General features: G+C 42.1%; 1 protein-coding gene across 1 annotated transcript in view; it reads right to left on the minus strand.

Annotated features, from left to right (window-relative positions):
• The window catches only part of DOK7 (docking protein 7), a 123,026-nt gene that overhangs the window by 63,538 nt on the left and 34,210 nt on the right, over positions 1–25,278 (minus strand). Inside the window, exon 5 of the mRNA XM_043969696.1 lies at positions 6,139–6,258. Coding sequence (XP_043825631.1) covers positions 6,139–6,258 — 120 coding nt within the window. The remainder of the gene's footprint in view (positions 1–6,138; positions 6,259–25,278) is intronic.

A 25,278-nucleotide genomic window follows, 5' to 3' on the forward strand; every position in this document is an offset into this window, starting at 1 on the left:
GAGAGCTCAGAAGTTTTCTGGAGTAATGGGTCCTCACTAAAAAAAAAAAATCCCTGACAAGTAGCCCTCATCCAAGCCTCATTTGAAGAACTCCAAGTGATAAGGAGCTTACTAGGGAGCCCCCTCCACTTGAGGTAGCTCTAACTATCAATTCTAATTGAGTCCAAATCTACTTCCATGTAACTTTCCCGCCCCAATGCCCCTAATTCTGTCCCTCAGGGCCAAGCAAAACAAATCTAATCCCACATGTCAGGCCCGCAGCTATTTGAAGACAGTGATCATATTACCTCCTAAGTCTTCTTCTCTTCAACTGGCTAAAAACATCCCTATTTCCTTCATTATCTCCTTGGACCAAATAGGTTCTAGTCCCTTCACCAGGCTGGTTGTCCTCCCCTGTATACACTTTAGGGGATTAATAGCCTTCCTAAGACACAGAACTCAAAACTGATTCAGTCTGACGAGAATAAAGGATAGAGGAACTATGGTCCCTCTCCCTAAGGACACAAACGCCTCCTCGTGAAGATTTCTATCCAAGTTATCCAAAGGCTTCTTAAAAATGACAAGGAAAAAAATGGCAAGGAGGCATAAGCACACTGAAAGACCCAGTTTTTTAAAAATCTGCTTTTGTTGTGAAGTCTCCAAAATCACTGCCATTTTCCTGGCTCAAGGTTTATACAGTACTTTCTTCACAATGACTCTGTGAAGAAGGTGATGCGAGTATTGCAAATTCTTTTGCTCATTGGCAACTTTAGATAACTTCCCTGGAAATCATCAGCAGTCAGGACTTGAACCCAGGTCTCTCTCAGTTAAAAGGTAAGGTTTTGTTTTGGTTGTTTCGGTTTTGGGGTTTTTTTTGGGGGGGGGGGCTTGCATTATATCATGGCCTTTTTTGTCTCTGTCTCCTATTTTTAAAATGACCTTTCTCTCACCTTCACTTGCCAGATAATGGCACAAGAGCACGGCCTTGAATGTAGCAGGCCATTGGAAAAATGTCTCCTGCATTGAGCCACTATTGTGACAAACTCTCAGACCAGCAGCAGGGGGAGCCAGCACCCTTCCTTATAAAAATCATCACATCACACTAGTGAAAAACCAAACCAGAGGACCTCAAAGTAGATGGAGGGGTGGGACACTACCAGACCTGGGAGGATACTGGTTCTGTGATGTGAGCCCTAGGATGAAACCGTACTATGTGGCAGAAAAAGTTCTGGACCTGTTATCAAGAGACCGGGGTCCAAAACCTAGTAGCAAGTTATCACCCTCCTCTGAGTCTCAATGTTCTCATCTGTAAACTAGGGACTGCAATACTGATGCCTGCAAGGGAAGTTCTTTGTAAACTTAAAAGTGCATTAGAAATATAAGTTGTTATTCTTAATGCCTGCAGTAGAAGGGCCCTTAGAGATCATTTAATCTAACCTTTTCACTTTACTATTTTTTCCTTATTTTTTATTCCCATTTTTTCCTTATTTCCAGGCCAGAATTGTTAATATTGCCTTCCAAGAAAACATAAAACTCCATTCCCTCCTTTTCCAGTTATGTATTCTCATTCCTCGCTTCCGTTACCTTCAAAAAATGTATCTGTGGTGTCAAAAAGTTCACTTATTATGATTAAGAGCTGACCACCAGGGGTGACTGGCAAGAGTCCTATTTCACCTAGGTTGGGTTCTGTGCTCTGTTCAGTGCTAATATAGAACTGTCCCCACTCTGTTGTGTGAGGTTTGTGTTGCCAAGTCTGGTGAAGTACAGGAATGAATAGCCAGGTAAGATCCAATTGGCTCCTAGTGGATTAGCTATAGCAGTCTGAGATCTCCCGCCATCTCCCTCTGGGTCTGTTTTGGTCAATCTTGGCTAGTGACCCTCTGGGAAAAGCAGGCAGAAGCTCACGCAGCATTTCTATGTTCATCTGGGTATCTGTGTGTGGTCCATATGTGTATGGTACTCTGTCTGAAGCTATGACAAAGAGTACATCAAAGAGAGAGTCTTGTTGTAATAGCGTGTCCCACATGGCAGAAGAAAAGAGGCTTCCAAAGTCCCAACATCCTGTAGCCAATAAACTCCCTGGTTTAGAACACAAAGCTAATGCAATGAGGCCAAGGTCAAAGATTAAACTACTTATGAGTCGGCTAATTAAGCTCTCACCCACAGCCACTATATGGCTTGGGGGGGGGGGGGCTTGGAGAGACAATTCACAGCACATGTCCTAGTGATGGGGGCTGGACAGCATCCCTTTTGTGTACAAAGGACACAATTTCCCATACACAATGTGCTCACACAGGGCTGTTTCTGGCAACTGCTTTGACTCAACCCATCTGGATGAATGGAGCCAAGAAACAGTTCAAATACCCATCTTGAGGTACAAGCAAGACTGATGCACATTGAGCCAACAAAAGATTTTGGCCACATGTGAACCCACCTCGTGTATTTACAAATGCCATTTCTTAAGCCTCCACCAAATCCAGTTCAAATACCTTCTGCAGTTCTCCCAAAGGGACATGAACTCTGCCTCCTCTCAATCTTTGCTTCCAGCATGGTGTCTGTAGCTCTAATGTAATCATCTCATTCAATACTGTTTCTGAGTTTTATGTGTCCCTGTGTGTCTCCTACTGTGCACTGTAATCTAGTGGAAAGAGCATTTTACTTGGGAGGCAAGAGGGATCCTGACTCTGTGTGCCAATGGCCAAGTCATTTAACCTCTCTGACCCTTAGATTCGTCATCCCTAAAATGTGAATGATAATAGAACCTACCTTCATGGCAGGCTAAGTAAGACATACATGAGATCACATCCATGAAGCTTTCCTCAAACCTCAAAGTTCTATAGAAATGTAGGTTATCACTAATTGATTATTACTACTAGACCACAAAGTTCCTGAGGACAGGCACTGTATCTTGAGACAGCAAGAGGCAGCAGAATTTGGAATAAGAAGCCCTGATTTCAAGTCCTAGGCTAGCATAGCACTTATTAATAACTCTATGATCCTGGAAAAGCCACTTAAACCGTGAGCCTCAATGTCCTAATATGTCATGTGGAGATAGTAATATGTACACTACTTACCTCACAGGGTCTTTGTGAGAAAATGGTTTTATAAATTGGATATGCTATATAAATCATAGCTACTGTTCTTATTGATATCTGTATAATATTAATAATTTACTTTCAAAGGTAGGGAAGGAATTTTAGTAGACCGTAAATAAGCTCAATGAATTAACAATGACCTATGGAAGCCAAACAAGAAAATAAAATCTTAGGTTATATTAATACAGGCAAAATTTCCAGAAGAAGTAAAGTGTCTCTGGCCAGGTCAGGCATGATGTGATGTACTCTATGAAATTTGGTGGTCATGTTGTAGGAAGGCACTAGTTCAAATCTAGCTTCAGACACTTACTAGCTTTGGGACCCTAGGCAAGTCACTAAATCTCTGTCTGCCCCAGCTTGCCCAAATGTAAAATGGGAATAATAATAGCACCTAACTTCCAAAGTTGTCATAAGTGCTTTGCAAACCTTAAAGCACAATATAAATGTTATCATCATCATTGCTGTTGTTACTGCTATTATTTTCATGAACATGCAAAGGAGACTGTGCCATGCAAGTATCAGTTAAAGGATCCAGGAATATTTAACCTAGAGAAGAGAAAACTTAGGAAGAGACATTGAGTATCTAAAACATTACCATGTGGAAGAGAGAAGATTCGTTCTGCTTAGACTAAGAGCCACAAGCAGAAATTACAAAGAGGCAAATTTCAGTGAAATTAAAAAAAAAACTTCCTTTTCATTGGAATGGTCCAGAATTAGGATAGATCATTTTAGCTGGTCATAGATCTAGAGATAGAAGGGACCTCTGAAGCTATCTGATCCAATGTCCTTTTTACATATAAAGAAACTGAGGCCAAAAGGAGTGACTTACCCAAAGACACAAAAGTAAGAAATGGTATGGTCAGAATTCAAACCCAGTTTCTCCAACCCTAGGCACAGTACCTTCTTTGACTACATCATTCTACTCTAAGTCTTTGGGTAGCTCTGTTAGATGGTCATTTGTTGGGGAAGTTATAAAGGGGCTTCTTGTTCAGGTAGGGTTGGACAAGCTGACCTCTGAGTTCCCTTTCCATTCCAAGATTCTGTGATTGCATAAATATGCAACTATTGATATTCATAGTCCTATGACTCGGAGATATCTGTGGTGGGTCCCTAAAAAATCCCATCACATCTGTATAGTTTTCATCAACATTTTAAGATTCTGACCACGGCCACTAGTGGAATAGTCTCAAAGAACCTCGACAGGACTCAGGATGGCTCAGAGCTCTTTACACATTTCAATACTTGAAGCTCACTCATGGCCAGCTTTCCAAAAGGGGACCAATTCTAAAAGTTTTCCTTAGAAATCAAAAAGCCTGATGAACATTAGGTTTAATGTACCAATTAACAAAGGATCTTAGAGGACATCTCTCACTTTACAATGGAAGAAACTCCAAGGCCCAAAGAATGAAAACCAGTTGTTTGAGGTCACACAATAAGTTAGTTGCTGGGACAAAAACCCAGTTCTCCTCATTCCCAGGCCTATGCTCTGCCCACGAGTAACACCTAAGGCCTGTCGAGTGTGCTCTACTAAAGAGTTCAGAGAGACTTATCTCTCTAAATCCAACCAGCTCCCAGAATACCCCAGTTAATTTTGGTCAGAGACCTATACAAATCCTTGGAATAGCAGCTTTTTGCCTCAGCTTAATAGAAAACCATATGATTTGGCACAGCCATCAAAAAAACAACACCATCAAGCATTATTTCAAAAGTTCTAGGTACACAGATTTTCCCCCAATGTTCCAAAGTCTCATCTTTCAGCCTGCCTCCTCCTCCCCTTGCTAGGCTTGCTCAGAAGCACTAATATATGACATTTCTTCATCCCATCAACTACAAGGCAGCATGAGTCTTTGGAACATAAATATACTCATGTCTATTTCTCCTGCTGCATCCGCAACAAAGTCTAGGCAGTTTTTATTTTTGAATAAGCAAGAAGATTGTGTTGCCCCAAAATAGAACGCTTTTAAGGAAATAGGCTAGTGCATTGGGAAAAAAAAAAAAGAATATTGGACCTCGAGTCAGACTACCCTAGTGAAAGGTCTCCCTTAACTTACTCCATGACCTTGGGCAAGTCAATTCATCTTTCTGAACCTCTTTCCTCACCTATACCAAAAGAGGGCTATGGACAGTGATTCTTAAACGTTTTCTGCTCACAACCCCTTTTTGCCTGAGAATTTTTACATGACCCTGGGTATATAGGTATATAACAAAGCTTCTTGACCTTTTACTGTTGCCAAATTTTTCACAACCACCACATTCAATTATGCGACCCCATAGGGAGTGGTAACCCACAGTTTAAGAAGCTTTGGACTAACGGGGCAGCTAGGTGGCGCAGTGGATAGAGCACTGGCCCTGGAGTCAGGAGTACCTGAGTTCAAATCCAGCCTCAGACACTTAACACTTACTAGCTGTGTGACCCTGGGCAAGTCACTTAACCCCAATTGCCTCACTTAAAAAAAAAGAAAAAAAAAAAAAGCTTTGGACTAGGCAACCTCTAGGGCCCCTTCTAGTTCAGATCCTCCAATCCTAAGGTTCCTTTTAGATTTAAATCACAAGAGCACAGGGAATATAAACAGGATATAGAGCTAGAAATAATTTTCCAGGGGAAACCGAGACCCAGAGGAATGAAGTAACTCCAAGACCCAATTCAACCATTTACTTTGTGACTTCCAGCAAGTCCTTTTTTCTCTCTGATCATCAGTTTCCCTCTCTGCCAAATGGGGATGACAACAATGGAAGGAGCAAGTGAGGCAATATAAGTGAAAACATTGTGTGACCACAAAGCACTAGATACTTAGAATCTGGTGTTATTTAGTGGTCCAATTAGGACAAACAAAACAGAGACCAGACCCGGTTGCAACAGGAACCTGAATGAGCTGAGGGGTGAGCATGGGAGAAGAGCTAGATTCCTGGGACTGATAAATCTGGACTGCGGTGACATTTCAGAATGAAAACCATCCCGCATCCCAGGGTGTGGTGTCTGCAACCTGCCATTCCAAGTGGAGCAACGAGTGCCAGCCCGAGCAAGCACCAGCACCAAGGCTCACTCTATGCTTCTTATATTAACCTGGGAGGACGGGACGCAGGCCAAAGGGGCCTTTTGTGGGGGAGATGCCCCGGACGATACAGTCGAAAAGAAAGCTGATCTGCTCCCCTTCAGCACAAGAAAGGAAAAAGACACCAGCCCCTGGAAAAGAAGAAAAAGAGGACATTATCAATCAAGGCTCTTGTTTTGACAACTGGGCAAAGCGATTTAAAAAAAATCTACAGACGCAGTGTCCTGAAGAATGCGGACTGCTCGGCACCAGAGGAAATCAGTGTGATTTGCGAGCCAAGAATAAAATGACCCAATCTAACCCCAGCACACACCAAGAAGGAGAAGCAAAGGCAGATTCTATACTTAGTTAATCACTTCTCCAGTCCAAATAAACCTCAAGAGGGAGAGTCATGCAAATGAACTGAAAGAAATTAGAGCAGCTTCAAAAATGAGCCCCACAACAGAGCTGCTGGGTTTTTATGTTCTCCTTCTACACAGAGCCTGCTTTCTTTAGGAGCCTTGGCATTCCCCATTTCTGCTGATCCAAATGATGTTCTCAGGTGAGAAAGGAAAAACCTTCCCGTGACACTGAAAACCAAAACGCTTTTGTCACTGACATGATGATGTCCTACTAGAAAGTAAATCTTTAGTTGGTCATGGCAACATGGATAGAAAAGTGTCATTTCTTCATTGAACAACAAGGAGTAGAAGCGACTAAAATAAAGTCTTTTTCCCGAGAGCACATTCTGTTCACTCTTGCAGACCCAGGTTCTAGTTAAACATGGTATGTGACTGTGGATAAGTTCCTTCATCACTCTGAGCCTCAAGTTCCTCATTTGTAAAATGGGAGCTTAGGTTGAGTGAACTTTAATGTCCCCTTAAGTTCTAGGATATCTGAGCAGTTAGACCCAGCCCCCAAGCTTTTAATCCCAACAATTTGGGGCTTATAATTTAAAACCTATGAAGCAGTTTCTTGAGGGCCACCTGCTTTTTGCTCTTTATTCTATCCATCAGTCAATAATCAATCAATAAACATGTTTAAGCACCTACTATGTGCCAGGCACTGTGCTAAGCATGAAGGATACAAAAAGGGACAAAAGAGAGCCCCTGCCATCAAAGAGCTCAAAACCTAATTCTACTTTGTCAATTTCACTTTGGGTCCCCTTATAACAAGACCCCAAATCAACCAATACACATTTATTAAGCATCTATCCATCAGGCACTGTGCTAAGCACTTGGGATACAAAAAGAGGCAAAAAGCAGGGATATAAACTCATTCTTCTTTAGCAATTTCAATGTGGGTTCCCTCATAATAAACAAGACCCCAAATAAAAGTTGAGACTCAATGAGAAAAACAAAAAAGGGGCAGAATCAAAATGAAAGAATGAAAGACAAAGAAGCATGACAGCCATCATGGTGGCAGAGAAAGCTAGCAACATTCATGCATTCATTACTTATGGAATGCCTACTATGATACTGAGTAAAATCCTAGGATTGGAACTGAGGAAGATAAAGAATTTAGATAAGCTATGGCACTGGGCCTCTTTGAGGAGGATAAGACATGGACACAAATAGTTATTACAGAGGCAAGCACATGATTGGTGTCATGAGAACAAAGAAAGAGCAACAGGAAGCCGGAGAAGAGATGACATAGAGTGGCCCATGAGCTACGCCTCTAAGGACAGAGAGGGGGACAGAGAGGGGGAGAAGGAGGAAGAGAATAGACAGGCATCTAAAGCCAGGGAAGAGAATAAGCAAAGGTCAAAGGGGGGAAAGCACAGAGAGATATTAAAAAAACAGTACAAGGGCATTACAAAATGGGAGCTAAGCACAGCATGAGAATTGTTGGGCTTAGGAAAAGAGACAAAGAAGGGGCACGTGAAACTGTTTATAAAGGACAGGTGGGAATCCGGCAGGCAAAAGTGAGGAGGAGGCCATCAGACACATGGGGAACAGGGTAAGTAAAGGCAAGGAAGGGGAATATTTGGGGAGAGGGTGGGGAATGTTGTGAGAGATAAATTCTGAAGGAAAGTGGACTGGGTCCAGGGCTATGCTGATAAGGGTTTTACAAATGACTCTCCAAAAAAAATGTTCATACAACACACTTTCAAGTTTAATTTGCATTATTAACATTTTCCTCATCATTTTCTTTGTTGATTTTTTATTGTCTCCACCATCAACAAAGCATCAAAATAAAGCCCTGATTTGTATGGTTTGCTGATTTCCAAGGTGTAAATGCTCACAATGGAAATTTAACAACTGGCTCTCATGACATAGTTCAAGCTGGGTCCAGCACATCTCTGACTGGAGCAGTCAGTCAACTAGCATTTATTAAATACCTACTATCACCAGGCACTGGGTTACAAAGAAAAGCAAAAGACAGTCCCTGCTCTCAAAGAGCATATAGTCTCACAGAGGAGACAACATGCAAGCAACCATGTGCAAAGAAGATATCTGTGTGTGAATGCATATTGATACATATATGGATAAACTAGAGATAATCAAGAAAAGGAAGGTCAAAAATCAATTAGAATTAAAAGAGACTAGAAAATGCTTCTTGTAGAAGGTGGAAGTGTATGGGATGAATGAATGGACAAAGAAAGTCCAGCCAGTGATATAGCACCAATGAAGTTTTGTTTGTTCCTTATTAAATAGCATAAGTAAGTGAACAACACATACTTTGTTTTCATTTCAAGAATCCACAATTTCCCCCCAACAGAGATCTCAGCCCCTTGTACCACCTTAGTGGATGGGTTCATGAAATACTATTGGCCCCCAAACAATCATCCCTGTTGCATTAGCCTTGCCGTAATGAGTTTCTCTCCTCTTAGTTAGGCTGACCTGTAGATTAAAGTCACAGTCCATCAATGGACCTGTACCTGAAACCTTTCCAACTTGGTAAAACCTACCAAGGCTTGTGTCCTGCTCACATAGACTTTGAGAATCCACGGTCACCACCAAAGCACGATGAGCCTTTGGGAGAGGACTTCAGTGAAGGAAATCAAAAATTTGTGACAAAAATAAAATATAGTAAACTCGGGTTTCTAAAATCACTTCCTGCACTGAAATATCATGTTCCTGGACAGTCTTACCACTTACCTAACATCCCACCTTTAGGTGAGGGAGATTGTTAATGGACTGAAGGGGCCAGACAATTCTGAAAAGCGAGGTACTAACCTTCCAAAGATGATTCTATAATGGAGGAATGAAGCCAGGGTGTCTAAGTGAAAATTGGGGGAGGGAGAAGGATGTGGGGGGAAAGGGAGGAGGTGTGTTATTGTCTTCTTTGCAGACAGTACTCATTCAATAAATATGAACTTTATTTGCTAGTACTCCTCATCTCTCCCACTCTGTAGCTGTTCTTCCCCTCATTGGCAAATGTTCCCAAATAACTGGATTCATCTAAAATCTAACATTCCTACCACACAATCTTATACCCTCTGGTGTCACTGGCTAATTATTTCATGGAAGTTAGTCCTGCCTCTCTATCAAGTATGCAAACACCTTAGGGAAGATAATCACATCTTTTTTCAATTCAATTCAATTCAGCAAACATTCATTAAGCCCCCAAATTAATTTGAAACCCCCACTGGGAATAAAAAGAAAAAAATGACCCAATCCCTCCTCTCAGGGAGCTCACAATCAAATATTTCAATTCAACCCATGCTTCTAATGCTTCTGACCTATGAAACATGGGGTAAGTCATTTGATGAGCCTCAATTTCCTCATCTGTAAAATAGAAAGGCTAGTACAATCTATTACAACTCCACTCTCAGGGCTGTTAGGAGGCTGAAAATGTCAGCCATCCTTGTCCAGTGCCTGTTGCTGAGTCATTGCTGAGTACCTCCTGTGAGCAAGGCACTGAACTAATCTCCAGAGGTGAATTTCTCTGATGTTCCCCAATGCTGAACCAACTCGAAAAGAAATCCTTGCTGTGGCAAAGATCATGCCCACTTGCCTTGAGGAAAGTGTTATCTCACCCACTTTGCCCATGTAGAGAAATGGGATGCAAAGACATAGAGAAATGGGTAGCTAATCCAGGTTTTCTGACTCCACAAGCAGGATTCTACCCCGCACAGTATCCTCCATCAATACCACTGCCATCTTTGGTGGCTTGAACTCAAGGCAAATCAACTTTGGGTATATTGGGACTGATCTGGTCTGGAAGAAGAGGCACAAACGTGCCACAGTGCATAGAGTGTCAGACATGGAAACAGAGAGATTTGAATTCAAATCTTGACTATGCAACACTGAGCCAGTCACATAGCCTCTTACTGATAAGAAAATCAGTTTCTTTATCAGCAAAATGGGGGTGATAATAATAACATCTACCTCCCAGTCAGGGTTGTTGTGAGGATCAAATGAGATAGAGCAGCTAGGTGGCACAGTGGATAGAGTGCCAGACCTGGACTCTGGAAGACATCTTCCTGAGTTCAAATCTGGTCTCAGACACTTCCTAGCTGTGTGACCCTGGGCAAGTCACTTAACTGAGGCAAATAGTCTCAGTTTCCTCATCTGTAAAATGAGCAGGGAAGAAAATGGCAAACCACTCCAGTATCTTTGCCAAAGGAAACCCCAAGTAGGATCATAAAGAGTTGGACATGACTGAAACGAATGAAAAACAAGAACAAATATAAAATGTTTTGCAAATGTTAAAGTGCTATCTATATAAATGTGAGCCCTTATAGTTATAGGTATTATTGTTGAGGTATATAATTATGGTGCAAGTCTCAGTACCCTACTGCTCCCTTGTAAAAATTCTTTTCACTCTAATTTGTGTCAAAGCCTGTCACTCCTGCTCCATTTCCAACACAAAGTACCTATCCCTATGTTAGGATGACAAGATTACAAAATATTAGATCTGCAAAGGACCTTGGTGACTTCTCAAGTCCCTTTCATCTCCTCAATTCTATGATTCAATGACTTGATTCCAAAGATGTCTGGGTTATCTTTCTCACAGTATCAACATTGCCCCTTCCACTTTTTTCACACCATCAAGCCATGCACAGCCCAGGACACCAGATCGTAAGACTGTCATCTGAAAATAATAAGCCCAGCCCTCCAGGCTAACCCAAGCCTGTCCTGCGATGAGAGCTAACCAAGCCTGTGTGATGTGTGTGTGAGGTCAGTGTGTTCTCAGCCCTCTGGAGGCCCTGTGATAAGAAATGGGCAGGTCCTAAGGGTCATTCACAAGGGACTGCCCCCCACTCAATGTTTGCTCAGCAATATGAATATGCAAAGTCTAACTCAGGAGCCTATACAAGGTAAGTGCTCAATAAATATTTTTATTCAACATCAGGAATAGTTATAAAGACTGAACAATAAGCCACATTTCTATAGCACTTTAAAACTCCCCCTCACAATCCTGAAAAGTACAGAAGTGAAAGTATCACCCCTTCCCTTCCTTTTTACAGATGGGGAAACTGAGGCCCAGAGATACCAGGTTCACAGAGCTGTCACTTGAAGTGAAAGTATCATGCACCCCTTTTTACAGATTTGGAAACTGAGGCTTTCACCCAGGTTCCCAGAGCTGTCATTCATCCAGGTGGTCTGACTCCAAGAACAGAATTCTTTCCAAAATACCATGTTGGAACCGAGGTAGAGTGGAGAAAAGAGAGCCCGGAAGGGAGTCAGAAGACGTGGGTTCTAGTTCTGGCTCTCCCACTGGCTATGTGAACATGTCACTTCTATTCTCTGAACCTCAGTTTCTTCATTTGTAAAATGGGCTTGCTAACACTCGTACTCCCTACCTCAAAGAGGTGTGAAGCAATTGCTGTCTAAGCAACAAAGCCTCACCTCTAGGAAATGGGAGCTATTGTTGGTATAACCCACAGTGAAATTACAGGTTTTTAATTTTTCTGCCTGGATATGTTGAAGATAGGTTGAGGATATGTTGTTGTTCTTCTTCTTCCTTCATTTCTTGAAGAAGAACAATGATATTAGGAGGGTGATGTCTTGACTTGCAAGTGAATTGGATTTAAGTGAGGCAGGGCTGTGCAAAGTCATTGGCCTCACTCTCTCCTCCAGAGTCATCAGAGTCCAGTGGCAAGGTCTCAGGATGACTGGCAATGGCCCAGGATGCAGTGGGAGACTCTGACCTTTATAAACCAAGGTCTTTCCCAGGTCCCAATTTGTCTGAGGGGAACACCCATTCGGTAGTTAAAGGCCAGGTAAAAATCGAGGTAAAAGATGACCGACTTTACCTTCACAAATGAAATCAGAGAGTTTCTGACCAGAACAGAAACAAACACTCACTCTGAGCCAGCAAATCCCAAACAATGAGCAAATGAGGCTTTAGCTGCCACTGGTTACTCGCCAATCATGAGAGCCAGAGTGATTTGGGTTTAAAGGCTCCATTTGAATCAAAATGGGCTTTATCGGAGCCTGGTTTTCCTGAGCTATATTTCAAGATATCATAAATAAAAACTACATGAGATAAAAGAGTTAATTGTCCCAGTTGTTTAAAAAAAATCTGATAGAATAAATAAGTAGAAAAAATTTAGCCCCCAAATCCTAAGGTTCCCTGTAAAGTATAAGCAAGCAAAATTTATATTCCTTTGGACAGAGTGCCAATGTGTAAGGGTGTGGCTCCCCAAGTGGACAGAGGAAGGAGAAAAGAGACCTTAAGGATAGGTGGGGTGTCAATCAAGGTAGTGAAATATCTTTGAAAGTTCAATGCCCCAGAGCCTAAGGTGACTAAGAAAAATGAAATGGCCACCAACCACATGCCTTTCAGAACTCAAATACAGGGCATACACTGCCCAGGCACACCATCTTTCCCTTCTCCCTCCATACATACACATACTTATACATACATACATACATACACACACACACACACACACACACACACACACACACCTCCTACTCTGCAGCAACAGTTAATGAAATAGCACCATGCTTACTCCCAAAGCCTGAGCAATGAATGGGGAGCACAGAGCTGGCTGGTTCACATTCCTGCTGACATTAGGAAAGCCACGAGCACAAATGGCCTGGTTTCTCTTCCAATGTGGCACCGTCACTGCCCAGGAATTCTCTGATAGAGTTACACCGGCTGTACATCTTGCCCAAAGAAAGGAAAAGTAAAAAAGGAGAGAGGACACTGTGGGTGTTGGCTCCACAGCAAGGGTGGGGAAGTCAGTCGGAGCCCAGTTGGAACATCTGTCCTCCAGTCATGCTCTGACCTTTGCAGACCTGCTGCCATGGAGGTTATCCAGACACTTTGCAAGAATGGACTGGCTCCCTACCAGACCCCCACACAAAGTAGTTATTTTTTAATGTCTAATCAACCCGTACATAGCTCTGAAGGGATGTATATGTGTAGCCAGTAAGAAGCAGGAGCAAGGCTTTGAAGAATAAACAGAATCACAGAAACTCCAGGCTGGAAAGGACCTCTGAAAGCATCTAATCCAGTCTGTCCCTGACATCCCCAAAAAGCAATCATCTAACTGCTCCCTGAGGACCTGGGGTGGGGGTGGGGGTGATTCTCCATCTCCTGAGGTGGCCCAGTCAACTTTTGGACAGCTCTGGTTGTTGAGAAGTGTCCCCTTGTATGATGCCAACATCTGCCTTGCTGCAGCTTCTGTAGACTATTCCTCATTCTGGCCTCTAAGTCTAATCCCTGTTCCTTAGATAGCCCTTCATATACTTGAAGCAGGGACCATACCTCACCTCCTCAACCCCCAAGTCTTCCAAAGCCAAACATTGCTAGTTTGTTGGGACACGAGATTTTATTGGGTTAGTTGTCCTCCAATGCCTCACCTTGGCAGAGAGGTGACCCTGGGTTCTGAAAGACTAAGTCATGGAGGAAAAGCCTGGCAGATGCTACCACATTGGAAAGGCTGTGAATTAAGACCTGGCAATGGCCTGCATGTCTGTCATCTGAGGGGCAGCCTCACTAAATGCGGAAATGCTCTCTCACCAGAAAGCTGGACAGCAGAAGATCAGTATTTTTTTTTTGGACACTGTAACTCATGAGATCGTCCACGGTGTTGAAGGGGCTGTAATCCTCATCAGGAGATAGAGTGACCGTACCAGTAAAATCACAAGCTAATGAAGTAAGGGGCTTTAGATAGCCTCTAGCCCAACTGAGGTCCAGAAAAGGGAAGTGATCTACCCAAGGTCACTCAGCAAATAAATGTCAGAGCTAGGACCAGAACCCAAGTCTCCTGACCCTCCCCAGTAACACCTGCCATGGGCAAAGCTCTGAGGAGCCCCAGGGGCTGCAAGCTTAGAGTAGGCTCTACCTCAATGAGGTCCTTGTTCCAATGGGAATCAGTGTGGCACTGTGGGGCTGGAGAAGGGCTGACATCACAAGTGTTTGGGAGCAAAGAAATATGAGGCATGCGGTACTATAACGCCAACACAGCTGCTTACTCACGCTGAAATCCTCCCCCTCTAGCCCGCTGTGGGGGTGAGGGGCTTGGAGAGCTCATGTCACTGCCTCTCACAAAGGGCTGAGAGACTAATCCCGTGGTTAGGGACAGTTGGCAGGAGGCTGCAGGACAATTAGTCCTCCAACTATAAAAAACATCTTTACTGAAGAGAGACCATGTGCATGGTGTTTTGCTCAGGTTCTAGCTCACTGCCCTATGACAGCTCACATTTCTGTAACACTTTAGAGTTCACCAAGGGGAGCCTTGGCAATATAATTGTTATCATTTCTAATTCACAGTCAAGGAAATTGAGGTTCCAGGGAAAAGAAAGTATCTTCCCAGAAGCACACAGCCACTATGGTGAAGGGCAGGGGTGCCAAACACAAGAATGGGGTCCACAAAACAGGGTCCACGATACTCCCCAGTGCTGCCCAACCAACAAGAACAAGGAGATATTTAACAAAATAACTAAAAATACAATAGAACATAGATAATGTTAATATGTGGTTTCCTAAGTAAATGTGCAGCCAGCAGGAACCTTTATGTACAGTTTTAGTGGCCCCATTTCTTTTTTGAGATTGACATCACCGCTGTAGTGGAAAGAACATTTAATGGGAGTCACGAGACCAAAACAGCAAATCCTACTTCTATCATATGACACCAGACAACCAAGAGTCTGCTGGAAACTGCTCCTACCGGTGAGCAGATTGTTTTATTTGCAGCATGAGCACTTACACCTCTGAAATCAGCCAAAACTACAAATCAGGGCTTGATTTATTATTTCAATGATCATCTAGGGGGCAGCTAGGTGGCACAGTGGATAAAGAACCAGCCCTGGGTTCAGGAGGAGCTGAGTTCAAATCCGGCCTCAGACACATGACACTTACTAGCTGTGTGACCCTGGGCAAGTCACTTAACCCTCATTGCCCCACCAAAAAAAGAAAAGAAAAGAAAAAAAGATGATCTTCTAGACTGAAGAAAGTGATGGAGAAAATGATAATTATATAGATTAAATTTAGAAGCGTATGCTGCGTCCATTTGTTTTTTCCCAAGAGCTAGTTGTTAAACATTTACCAGCATACCACTCGGTGAGACTCTTCCCTTTCTGAGACCAAGCTCCCTCATCTATAAAATGAAGGCACTGTACTCAACCATCTCTAAGGTCCTTTCCAGTTTTGACAATCTGTGCTGTAAGTCTTCCCAGTTCTAACCATCAACAAGTTTATAAGTCAGAGGGAAGACTTAAAGCCAGATAGATGTTCTGACACCAAGTCCAGTGTGCTTTACATTTTACTACACTGCCTCTCCCAGGAAGATGCCATCAACTAGAAAAATATTCTCAAGTACAACCCACAGAGATTTTTTTTTTAAGTTTCAAATAATTACATCTCATCCTCAAGTAATACTTAATTATAGAACATAGCAACATCTTTAATTCAGCCTGGAAAACCACCACTCTGCATTGGTTCCAAAGCAAGTAGTGATTCATACCAAGTAGGTAGAAAAGAACAGAAAGTTCATTCATTTTACAGGGGTGGAGGGAGGGGTCTTAACTTTATAACATGGGCACCTTTGGTATTGTGCTAAAGCACATGCCCCTTCTCAGAATAACATTTTTTTAAATGCATAAAATATTTACACTACAAAGGAAATAAATTATATTGATTACAAAGGAAATGTATAAAGGAAATCAATTATATTGAATATAGCTATAGTTATCAAAATGCTTTATTGTTTTATTTTTTTAAGTTCACAGAACATTGGTTAAGAAGCCCTGCTTTAGTGGTAGATACAGGGGTGTTATGAAGATGAAATGAGCTAATGTATCTAAAATCCCATTGTAATAGTAAAACAGTATATAAATGAGTTGTTACTCTCATTACAAGGTCTATTTACAAAGCAGGATGGGGTCTACCAGGCCATAGCATTGCTAGGCTCTCATTAAACATCTGCTTCTCTGGGAAGTGTGAGGAAGAAGCCAAAACAAAGAAATGAGAAGATTACAATTGATTCTTTGTATCATTTTCTCCTTGATCCTATTTACAAGTAATTGATCTTGTCCTATGTGTGCTTCAGTCAAGGTCTCTGTCTCTAAACTTAGTTCAGAGTTCAGCTGGCCTATAATGGGTTAAGTTTAAAAATCCAGCTTTCTTGCCTCAGAGAATTTAACTGAGCTTGGAGAATGTGTGTCAACAGAAAGGGAGTTTGGGTCTGATATCTTTACTCCAAGTTAGCCCTCAAGGATGCCTGCTTTTCCGTCTAAACATCTCAACCATGTTCTCAAGAAATGAGGACTTCTTAGTCTCATGAGAGAAGAAGGGGGGTCATTGGTAGTCCCCATTACCAAACTTCCAACCAATCCCATTGTTCCCTGCACACCTCAACTATGTAATAAATCATGTTGCCCTCAATTTCATGATATCATCTACCCTGTTCTGGTCTTTGTTCTATGCTCCGCAAAAATCTATATAGGGGGGGGGGAGGGGCAGCTAGATGGTGCAGTGGATAGAGCACCAGCCCTGGATTCAGGAGTACCTGAGTTCACATCTGGCCTCAGACACTTAACACTTACTAGCTGTGTGACCCTGGGCAAGTCACAACCCCAACTGCCTCACTAAAAAAATAAAAATAATAATAATAATAATAAATCTATATAAGGGGAACTGTCCTCTTGCTTAGGGTCTTTGGCATTGATGGAGGCAAGGCAATGATCCATAGATTGACAGGTAGCATGGCCCTGCTAATAAATGTTACCTTGCTCAGGACAGCTACCTTGGTTTACCCTTTGTAAAAATTCATCCTCAACAGAAAGACGTATATGTTTGTCCATTTTACTGATGCAAAAACTAAGGGATAACAAAAACGTTATGAATAACTAGAAATCAGCTAGCAGCCTGTAGATGAAACATGTGTGTGGGTACATGCTCAGCTTTTACTCAGGAATCCTGGGTCATGGTTTCTTGGGGAATACCTCAAGGGCTCTCAAACCAAGGACTAATGACACAACTGCTGCCGGGTGGATAAAATAAAGTATCTTAAGTGAAATAATAGATCCCATTCTAAAGCACATAAGGTTTACAAAATTACTTCCCCACAACAACCTTGTAAGGCAGTAGAACACTCAGCCTGAAATCAGAAAGACCGAAGTTCAGATCCAGCTTCACACTCTTACTAGCTGTGTGGCCCTGGGCAAGTCACTCCACTGCTGTTTGTTTCAGTTTCCTCATCTGTATAATGGAGATAATAATAGTACCTACCTCCCAGGGTAGTTGTGAAGATCAAATTAGATAATAATTGTAAAGCGCTTAGCATAGTGCCTGATGCATGGTAGATGCTATATAAATGCTAGCTGACCAGGTAGTAGTAGTAGCAGCAGCAGCAGCTGCTGGTTGTTGTTGGTGCTAGTGGTGGTGGTGGTGGTGGTGGTGGTGGTGGCGGCAGTGGCCACGGCCACGGTGGCAGCCACAGTGGCAGTAGTTCAAGTGTTATTATCCTCATTTTACAGAGAATAAAATGGAGGCTGAAATAAGTAGGATGACTTTACTCTAGATTAAAGAAGCTAAAGAAATATTAGAGTAGAAACCCGGATCTTCTGAGTCCAAAGTCACTTTCCTCCACTCCACAGCTGCCTCTCAAAAAGGTATTATGTTCAGCTATTAAAAAATTAAAAAAAAAAACAACCACAGTAATACAAATGCTCTTTGAGTGAGAAATCTAAATTAGTCCCATGCCACTGTGCACAGTTCTCCCTCCATCTGAAGATAACACACACAGATTATCTTAGACTCTTGTATTCTGCAACTTCATCTTATTAAGCACGATGCATTCAAACTCTACCACAAACAAATGCTAGACTATTGTACTTTGGAGACGGTTAATGATAGCAATCTGCCAGCGGCAACAAACACTATTGCAGAGTCTCTGGTATCTCTCTGCTGGGATCTTTTCATGAAGCTTTTTATTTGGGTTCTATTGGCTCAGCCTTTCCTCTGGAAAAAAAAAATTGTTTTGACCAAAAATCAAAACAAGTCAGTGCTAAACAAATATGACACAGTAACCCCAAAAGATAGTTTGAGCTCAGGACACACACTCAGAGCAGAGCATGCACAGTGAGGGAAGTGACAGTCCCTCCATCTTCTGACTCCAGAAGGACCAGACTTCTAGAGCAGAGATGTCAAAGGCATAGGTGCAACACTCCCAAGAACAGCCTGAACTAGATTAAAATGTAATGAAAATTAAAATAGAATGTTAATACATGGTTTTCTTAATCAGCCCTTGGCATCCTTATATATGATTTAGTGCCCCCCCATTCCTATTTTAGGTTGGCACACCACTGATCTAGCCTATTCTAAGCACCACATTTGAGGAAAGTGCTGACTAATAGGAAGTTTGTATCCAAGGTAAGTGGAAGGCAAGAGAGGACCTAGTTAACCCCCTGTTGAATTCATATCACCTGACCCAGATGAACTGTATCCACAAACATGAAAGAACTAGCAAGTATGATTGGTAAGATCCCGTCAGACGTGAAAGATAATGGAAAACAAGAGACATTCCACAAGAATAGGTGACAAATGTCCCAATTATGAGGCGGGGAGGGGGGAGATGTTTAGAAAATAGAGTCCATGGGGCAGCTAGGTGGCGCAGTGGATAAAATACCAGCCCTGGATTCAGTTGAACCTGAGTTCAAATTTGGGCTCAGACACTTGACACTTACTAGCTGTATGACCCTGGGCAAATCACTTAACCCTCATTGCCCTGCCCCCCCCCAAAAACAATAGAGTCTGTAAACTATAGGTCACTAAGATTGATTTTAATTCCTGGGTAAACTCCAGAAGAGAACACTAAAAAGAGAAGGTTGGTAGGGATTTCAAAAAGGAAACAGTGATTACAAAGAATCATCATGGCTTCATCAAGAACAGTTCATGACAAATTAAACCTAATTTCCTTTTCTTTTAAAAAATACTCAGTGGGGCAGCTAGGTGGCACAGTGGATAGAGCACCGGCCCTGGAGTCAGGAGTACCTGAGTTCAAATCCGGCCTCAGACACTTGATACTTACTAGCTGTGTGACCCTGGGCAGGTCACTTAACCCCAATTGCCTCACTTAAAAAAAAAAAAAAAAAAAAAAAAAAAAAAAAAAAAAAAAATACTCAGTTAGTAGATAAGGACAATCCTATGGATTTCATTTACCTAGGTTTTAGCAAAGTTTTTGATAAAGTATCTCACACTATTTTTGTGGAAAAGGTAGAGAGATATGGACTAGGCAATAAAAAATTACATTGATTTAGAAGTAGTTGGATGATTGGACTCATAGAACAGTTGTTAATGGTTCATTGGAAAAGTGGCAGGAAATCTCCAGAAGAGAAGCCCAGAGATATGTGTGGAAGACCCTGTGGTGTTTAACTTTATCAGTAACTTGGATCAAAACAGCGATGGCATGCTCACCAAATTTACAGATGACACAAAGCTGGAAGGGGAAGGTAGCATGGTGGATCCAACAACTACAACAGAATAGAATAAAGATCCCTAAAGATTGTGACAGGCTAGAACCCTTAGCTGAATGTAACAAGATTAAATTTAATAGGGAGAAATGTAAAATCTTTGCTTAAGTACAAAAACCACCCTCACCAGTACAAGATGAGAGAGGTTTGGTTAAATAGCAAGTTCTGAAAGAGAAAAAAAAAAATCTGATGCAAAATGTTAGAAGACCAAAAGTTTGATATCAGTCAGCAGCAATGTGGCAGCCCAAAAATCTAATGCAATCTTGGGCTACACTGTGAGGCATAGCTTCCAGGAATAGGGGGAATAGGGAAGTGATAATCCCACTGTACTATGACCTCGTGAGACCTTGCCTAAAATACTATGTGCAGTTGGACACCACAGTTTAAGGATATCTATAGGCTGGAAAGCATCATGAAGAGGACAACTAGGATGGTGAAGGGCTTTGAGTCCATATCATAGGAGGATCGATTAAAGGAATTGGGTCGGGTTTGGGGGGGTTTGAGGTGTTTTTAATATGAAGAAGGGAAAACTTGGGGGCAGGGATTGGGGAAGGGGGGGGTGATATCTGGCTTCAAGTATTTGAAAGACTGTCAGGTGAAGGAGGAATAATACCGGTTCTGTTTGACTCTAGGAAACAGAACCAAAAGCAATGACAGGAAGCTGCAAAGAGGAAAGCCTTGGTGTCAGAGAAAACTTCCTAACCATTAGAGCTGGACATGAGTGGAAATGGGCTGCTTTGAGAAACTTCCTCCCCTTGGAGGTCTTCAAGCATAAGCTAGATGGCCACTTGTTAGGTATGTTATAGTAGGGGTTCCTTTTGGTTATGGGTTGGACTAGACAGCTGCTGAGGTCTTCATAACTTTCAAATTGCTTTGCTGAGAAATAATCAGAGGTCAAAAGAGAACTAGAGATGATGCCATGGAAGTACTACTTAAAGGAACCGAGGATGTTAGATTTGGCTTTGTTGTTCAATCGCTTTTAGCCACATCTGACTCTTTGTGGTCCTATTTGGGGTTTTCTTGTCAAAGATACTGGAGTGATTTGCCATTTCCTTCTCCAGATCACTTTACAGATGAGGAAACTGAGGCAAACGGGGTGAAGTGACTTGCCCAGCATCACAGAGCTAGCAAGTGTCTGAGGCCAAATTTGAACTCAGGAAAATGAGTCTTCTTGACTCCAGGTTCTTTCTATCCACTGCAATACCTAGCTGCCCATGTTTGGCTTAAAGAAGACTTAGAGGAAACATGATAGCTGTATTCTAGTATTCAGAGTATTGTTGCTGGGAAGAGTGAAAATCTGTGCTGCCTGGGCCAAGAGAGAGAACCAAGAACAATGTGGTAGTACTTGCTCTCAGATGACCTATTATCTATGCATTCCTCCTTCACCTTATACTTAAAGAGTTAACTTTTTAACCCAAGTGAAAAGTTTTGCATTTATACCTAATAAATCCCATCTTATTAAGTTCAGCCCAGAGTTCTGGTCTATCTTTTTGGATAATTGACTGTATCATTTAATATGCTGGCTACCCCCTGTAGATTTGTACCATCTATAAATTTGATAAGCACACCAACTATAACTTGACCTGAGTACAGATCAAGAGTTTAAACAGCGGGGCAGCTAGGTGGTGAAGGGGGCAGCTAGGTGGTGAAGCGGATAGAGCACTGGCCCTGGATTCAGGAGGACCTGAGTTCAAATCCAGTCTCAGACACTTAACACTTACCAGCTGTGTGACCCTGGGCAAGTCACTTAACCCCAATTGCCACACACACACACACACACACACACACACAAAAGAGTTTAAACAGCCCAGGACCAAGAATAGATCCATCCCTGAGGCACTTCACAAGAGATCTCCTTCCAAGCTGACAAGGAAACATTAATATAGAACCACCAAAATCCTGTAAGTCTTCCTCCCCATCCCTATGTTCATGGACTCCACCATCTGAAGCGTGATTCTCATATGTTTTCTGCTTTTTCCTTTCTCTCACCATAATGTGGCCTTAAAAGTCCATCTCTGTTATTCTTATTCCTGTCATTTAATCCTCCACTTAGAAGCTGTGTGACTTTGTATAAGTCACTTCATCTCACCAGTCTCAATTTCCTTGCCTGTAAAGTGGGAATGTTATTTGCCCAGACTATCTCAGAAGGTTGATATGAAGAATGGACAAAACAATAACATAAAATGATTGGTAAAACAACAAGATCCTATAAAAGTTTAAGTTTCTATTTCTCTCAATGGCCTACTGTCTGAGAGAAACAAAATGTCTTCTCTGATAAATCTTCAGTTACCTAGAAAATTCATCAAAGCCCCTTTCCCCCAAGCATCCCAAGGAACTGAGGTCAACCTATGTTTGTAAAGGAGAGACCCATCACAGAAAAGGCCTCAACTAGTTTCCTACCCTATTTCCAAAACAATGTAAAGCAATCATTTACCAATATCCAATGCACAGGAATTCATTATTCCAAGGGACAACTTCTATCCTGGAGGGCAAGGTAAAAATTAAGGAAGAGGAATTATCTTATTGAAATCACCCACAACACTCAAAGTAATTCCTGATTTATTTGCTGTTACTCCCTCTTATTTATTATTAGTTATCCCCAATCTCATCCTGACCTCCACGTATTTATACAGGCCACCCTCCATGCCAAAAAAAAAAAAAATGAACTCTCATTATCCATGCTTTTTGTAATCCTTTTATTTTTCTGTCAAAGTTAAGCTCAGGGGGGCAGCTAGGTGACGCAGTGAATAGAGCACTGGCCCTGGATTCAGGAGGACCTGAGTTCAAATCCAGCCTCAGACACTTGACACTTACTAGCTGTGTGACCCTGGGCAAGTCACTTAACCCCAATTGCCTCACAAAAAAACAAAACAAAACAAAACAAAGTTAAGCTCAGGTATGACCTCCTCCAATAGAGAAGACTGAATGTTGAATTCTGGAAACAGTTAATTGGCCAGTTGGACAAGACCATAATGATGATGGGGAGAAACATGAAATACAGTATATCTGTAAAGGTGAGAGACAGATTATGGAGTTTCCTTAAACAGGCTGATATTTTATCTAGAAGCATTAGGGAATCACTGCAAACTTTTGAGCTAAGGACTGACATGACCAAATCTATCAGTGTGAACAATTATTCTGGTAGCAGTGTAAAGGATAGAATGGAGGCAACAAAGAATGGAGTCCCTTGGAAAGAGATTATTGAAATAGAATGACAATGGGGGCTCATGCTAAGATAGATGCAGTAGTAATACACAGGAGGAAACAATCAAGATTACTGCATAGGAGGGCAGCTAGGTGGCACAGTGGATAAAGCACAGGCCCTGGATTCAGGAGGTCCTGAGTTCAAATCTAGCCTCAGACACTTGACACTTACTAGCTGTGTGACCCTGGGCAAGTCACTTAACCCTCATTGCCCTGCAAAAAAAAAAAAAAAGATTACTGCATAGGCAGAAACAACAGGACTTAATAAATGACTGCATATGACAGATGAGGGAGACAAAACCAGTCTGAGTATTTAAAGGACTGTCCAGTGGAAAGGGGGTTCAATTTGTTCTACTTAGATCCAGTGGGACAGAACTAGGATAAAAGTTGCAAAGAGGAAAATTAAGACTTAACAAAAGGAAAAACATACTAACAATTACAGAGCTATACAAAAATGGAATGGGCTGCCTCGATGCATAATGCATTCCCCCTCACTGGAGGTCCTTGGGCAAAGGCTAGATGACCACTGTTGGGTATGTTATAGAGGGGGGGGTTTTCTCAGATAAAGGTTGGAATAGATGCTCTCTGAAGTCCCTTCCAATTCTGAGATTCCACAATCAGCTGAAGAAATAGCTCTGGAGCTAAGAAGAGAGGTCAGATCCAGAAACAGATTTGTGAGTCATCAGCAAAGTTGATGCCATGGAAGAGAATGAGATTACCAAGGAAGAGAGTATCTTGGGGAATAAGAAAGACAAGGGCAGATCCTTGGGGAGTACCAATGTTAAGAAGCTGAGAAGGAACCAAGAAAGCCACAATCAGAGAAGTAAAAGAGTATGGCATCTGGAGATCAAGTATCCATTAGAAGGGTGTGGCCAACAGTGCCAAAAGCTTCAGAGAATTCAAGGATTTCTGGATTTAGATAGGACAGAAATGGTGACCTAAAAGGGAGCAATTTTTAGGAGGTCAGAAGAGACAGAAGCCTAACTGACAGAGTTAAGGTGAGAGCAGACATTTTTTAAATGGACATTTCACCTGTATGTTTTCTCAGGAAGCTTAGAAATGAAGGTAGAAAGAGAGATAGAAGCTAGACAGCATAGGAAGATCAATGTAAAGTATTTTAGGGGTGGGAGACCAGGCATGTTCATGGGCAAATGGAACAAGAAGCAGGGAAGGAGGGATTGAATATGCAAGAGTAAAATGACCTCTGAGAATCTAGAGAAGATGAGCTTCAAGGACAAAGATGGAAATTAACCAGCAAAGACATTTTGTTTAGGTTTAGTGAGTAGGATGGATATTATTTCACTACCATAGGTAAAATGAGAGGGTTGGACTAGATGCTGTCTGGGATCTCTTCTGGCTCTAAATCCATGATTCTACAATCAAAAATCAGAGTTAGGAGGAGGGAGGGGGTGATTGTGTTTAGAAATGTCAAGGACTGGTGGGGTGGGACATTCTGAGAAAGTTCTTATTTCACATCAACCATCTTCTCTCTGAAATAGGAAGCTAGTAAATATGGCCAAGGTATGTGTACCACTGAGAACAAGAAGAAAGGAAAAAGGTTTGGAACAATTGCTGTGCAGGATGTAACTATGGGTACAGTGGGAAGATTGTCAAGCAGCAGTTTAAGTTCAAGCATGATCATGTACCCACACCTTTTTAGTGGATCCAGTCTGTGCTCTCACCATCAATGGTCAACAGTTCTGTAAAAGAATCAGGAATCAAAAGTTGGCCTTGTTTTAAGACTAACATATATATTGGTCTCCAGTTCTGCTTGAGGGGCGGAGCCAAGATGACAGAGGAAAAGCTGCAACTCTCTGAGCTCCCAACAGATCTGTCCACATACCTCCAAAAAAAATGCCATAGACAACTCCTGGAGCAGCAAAACCCACAAAAGAACAGAGTGAGACTATTTTCCAGCCAAAGGCAGCTTAAATAAGTGACAGGTATCGTTTTCTGTATGGAGTGAGAGAGGAGCTCAGTGCACAGTGAAGATCCAGCCCCAGGCAGGTCACACCTCTGGAGCCTCATAATATTCAGCATCAGCTTATGTCTGGGACCCGATTTGAGCTCATGGCCTCCTAAGTCCAGGGC

The sequence above is a fragment of the Dromiciops gliroides genome, chromosome 6 (genome assembly GCF_019393635.1).
Source record: "Dromiciops gliroides isolate mDroGli1 chromosome 6, mDroGli1.pri, whole genome shotgun sequence".
In the NCBI taxonomy this organism is placed as follows: Eukaryota; Metazoa; Chordata; class Mammalia; order Microbiotheria; family Microbiotheriidae; genus Dromiciops; species Dromiciops gliroides.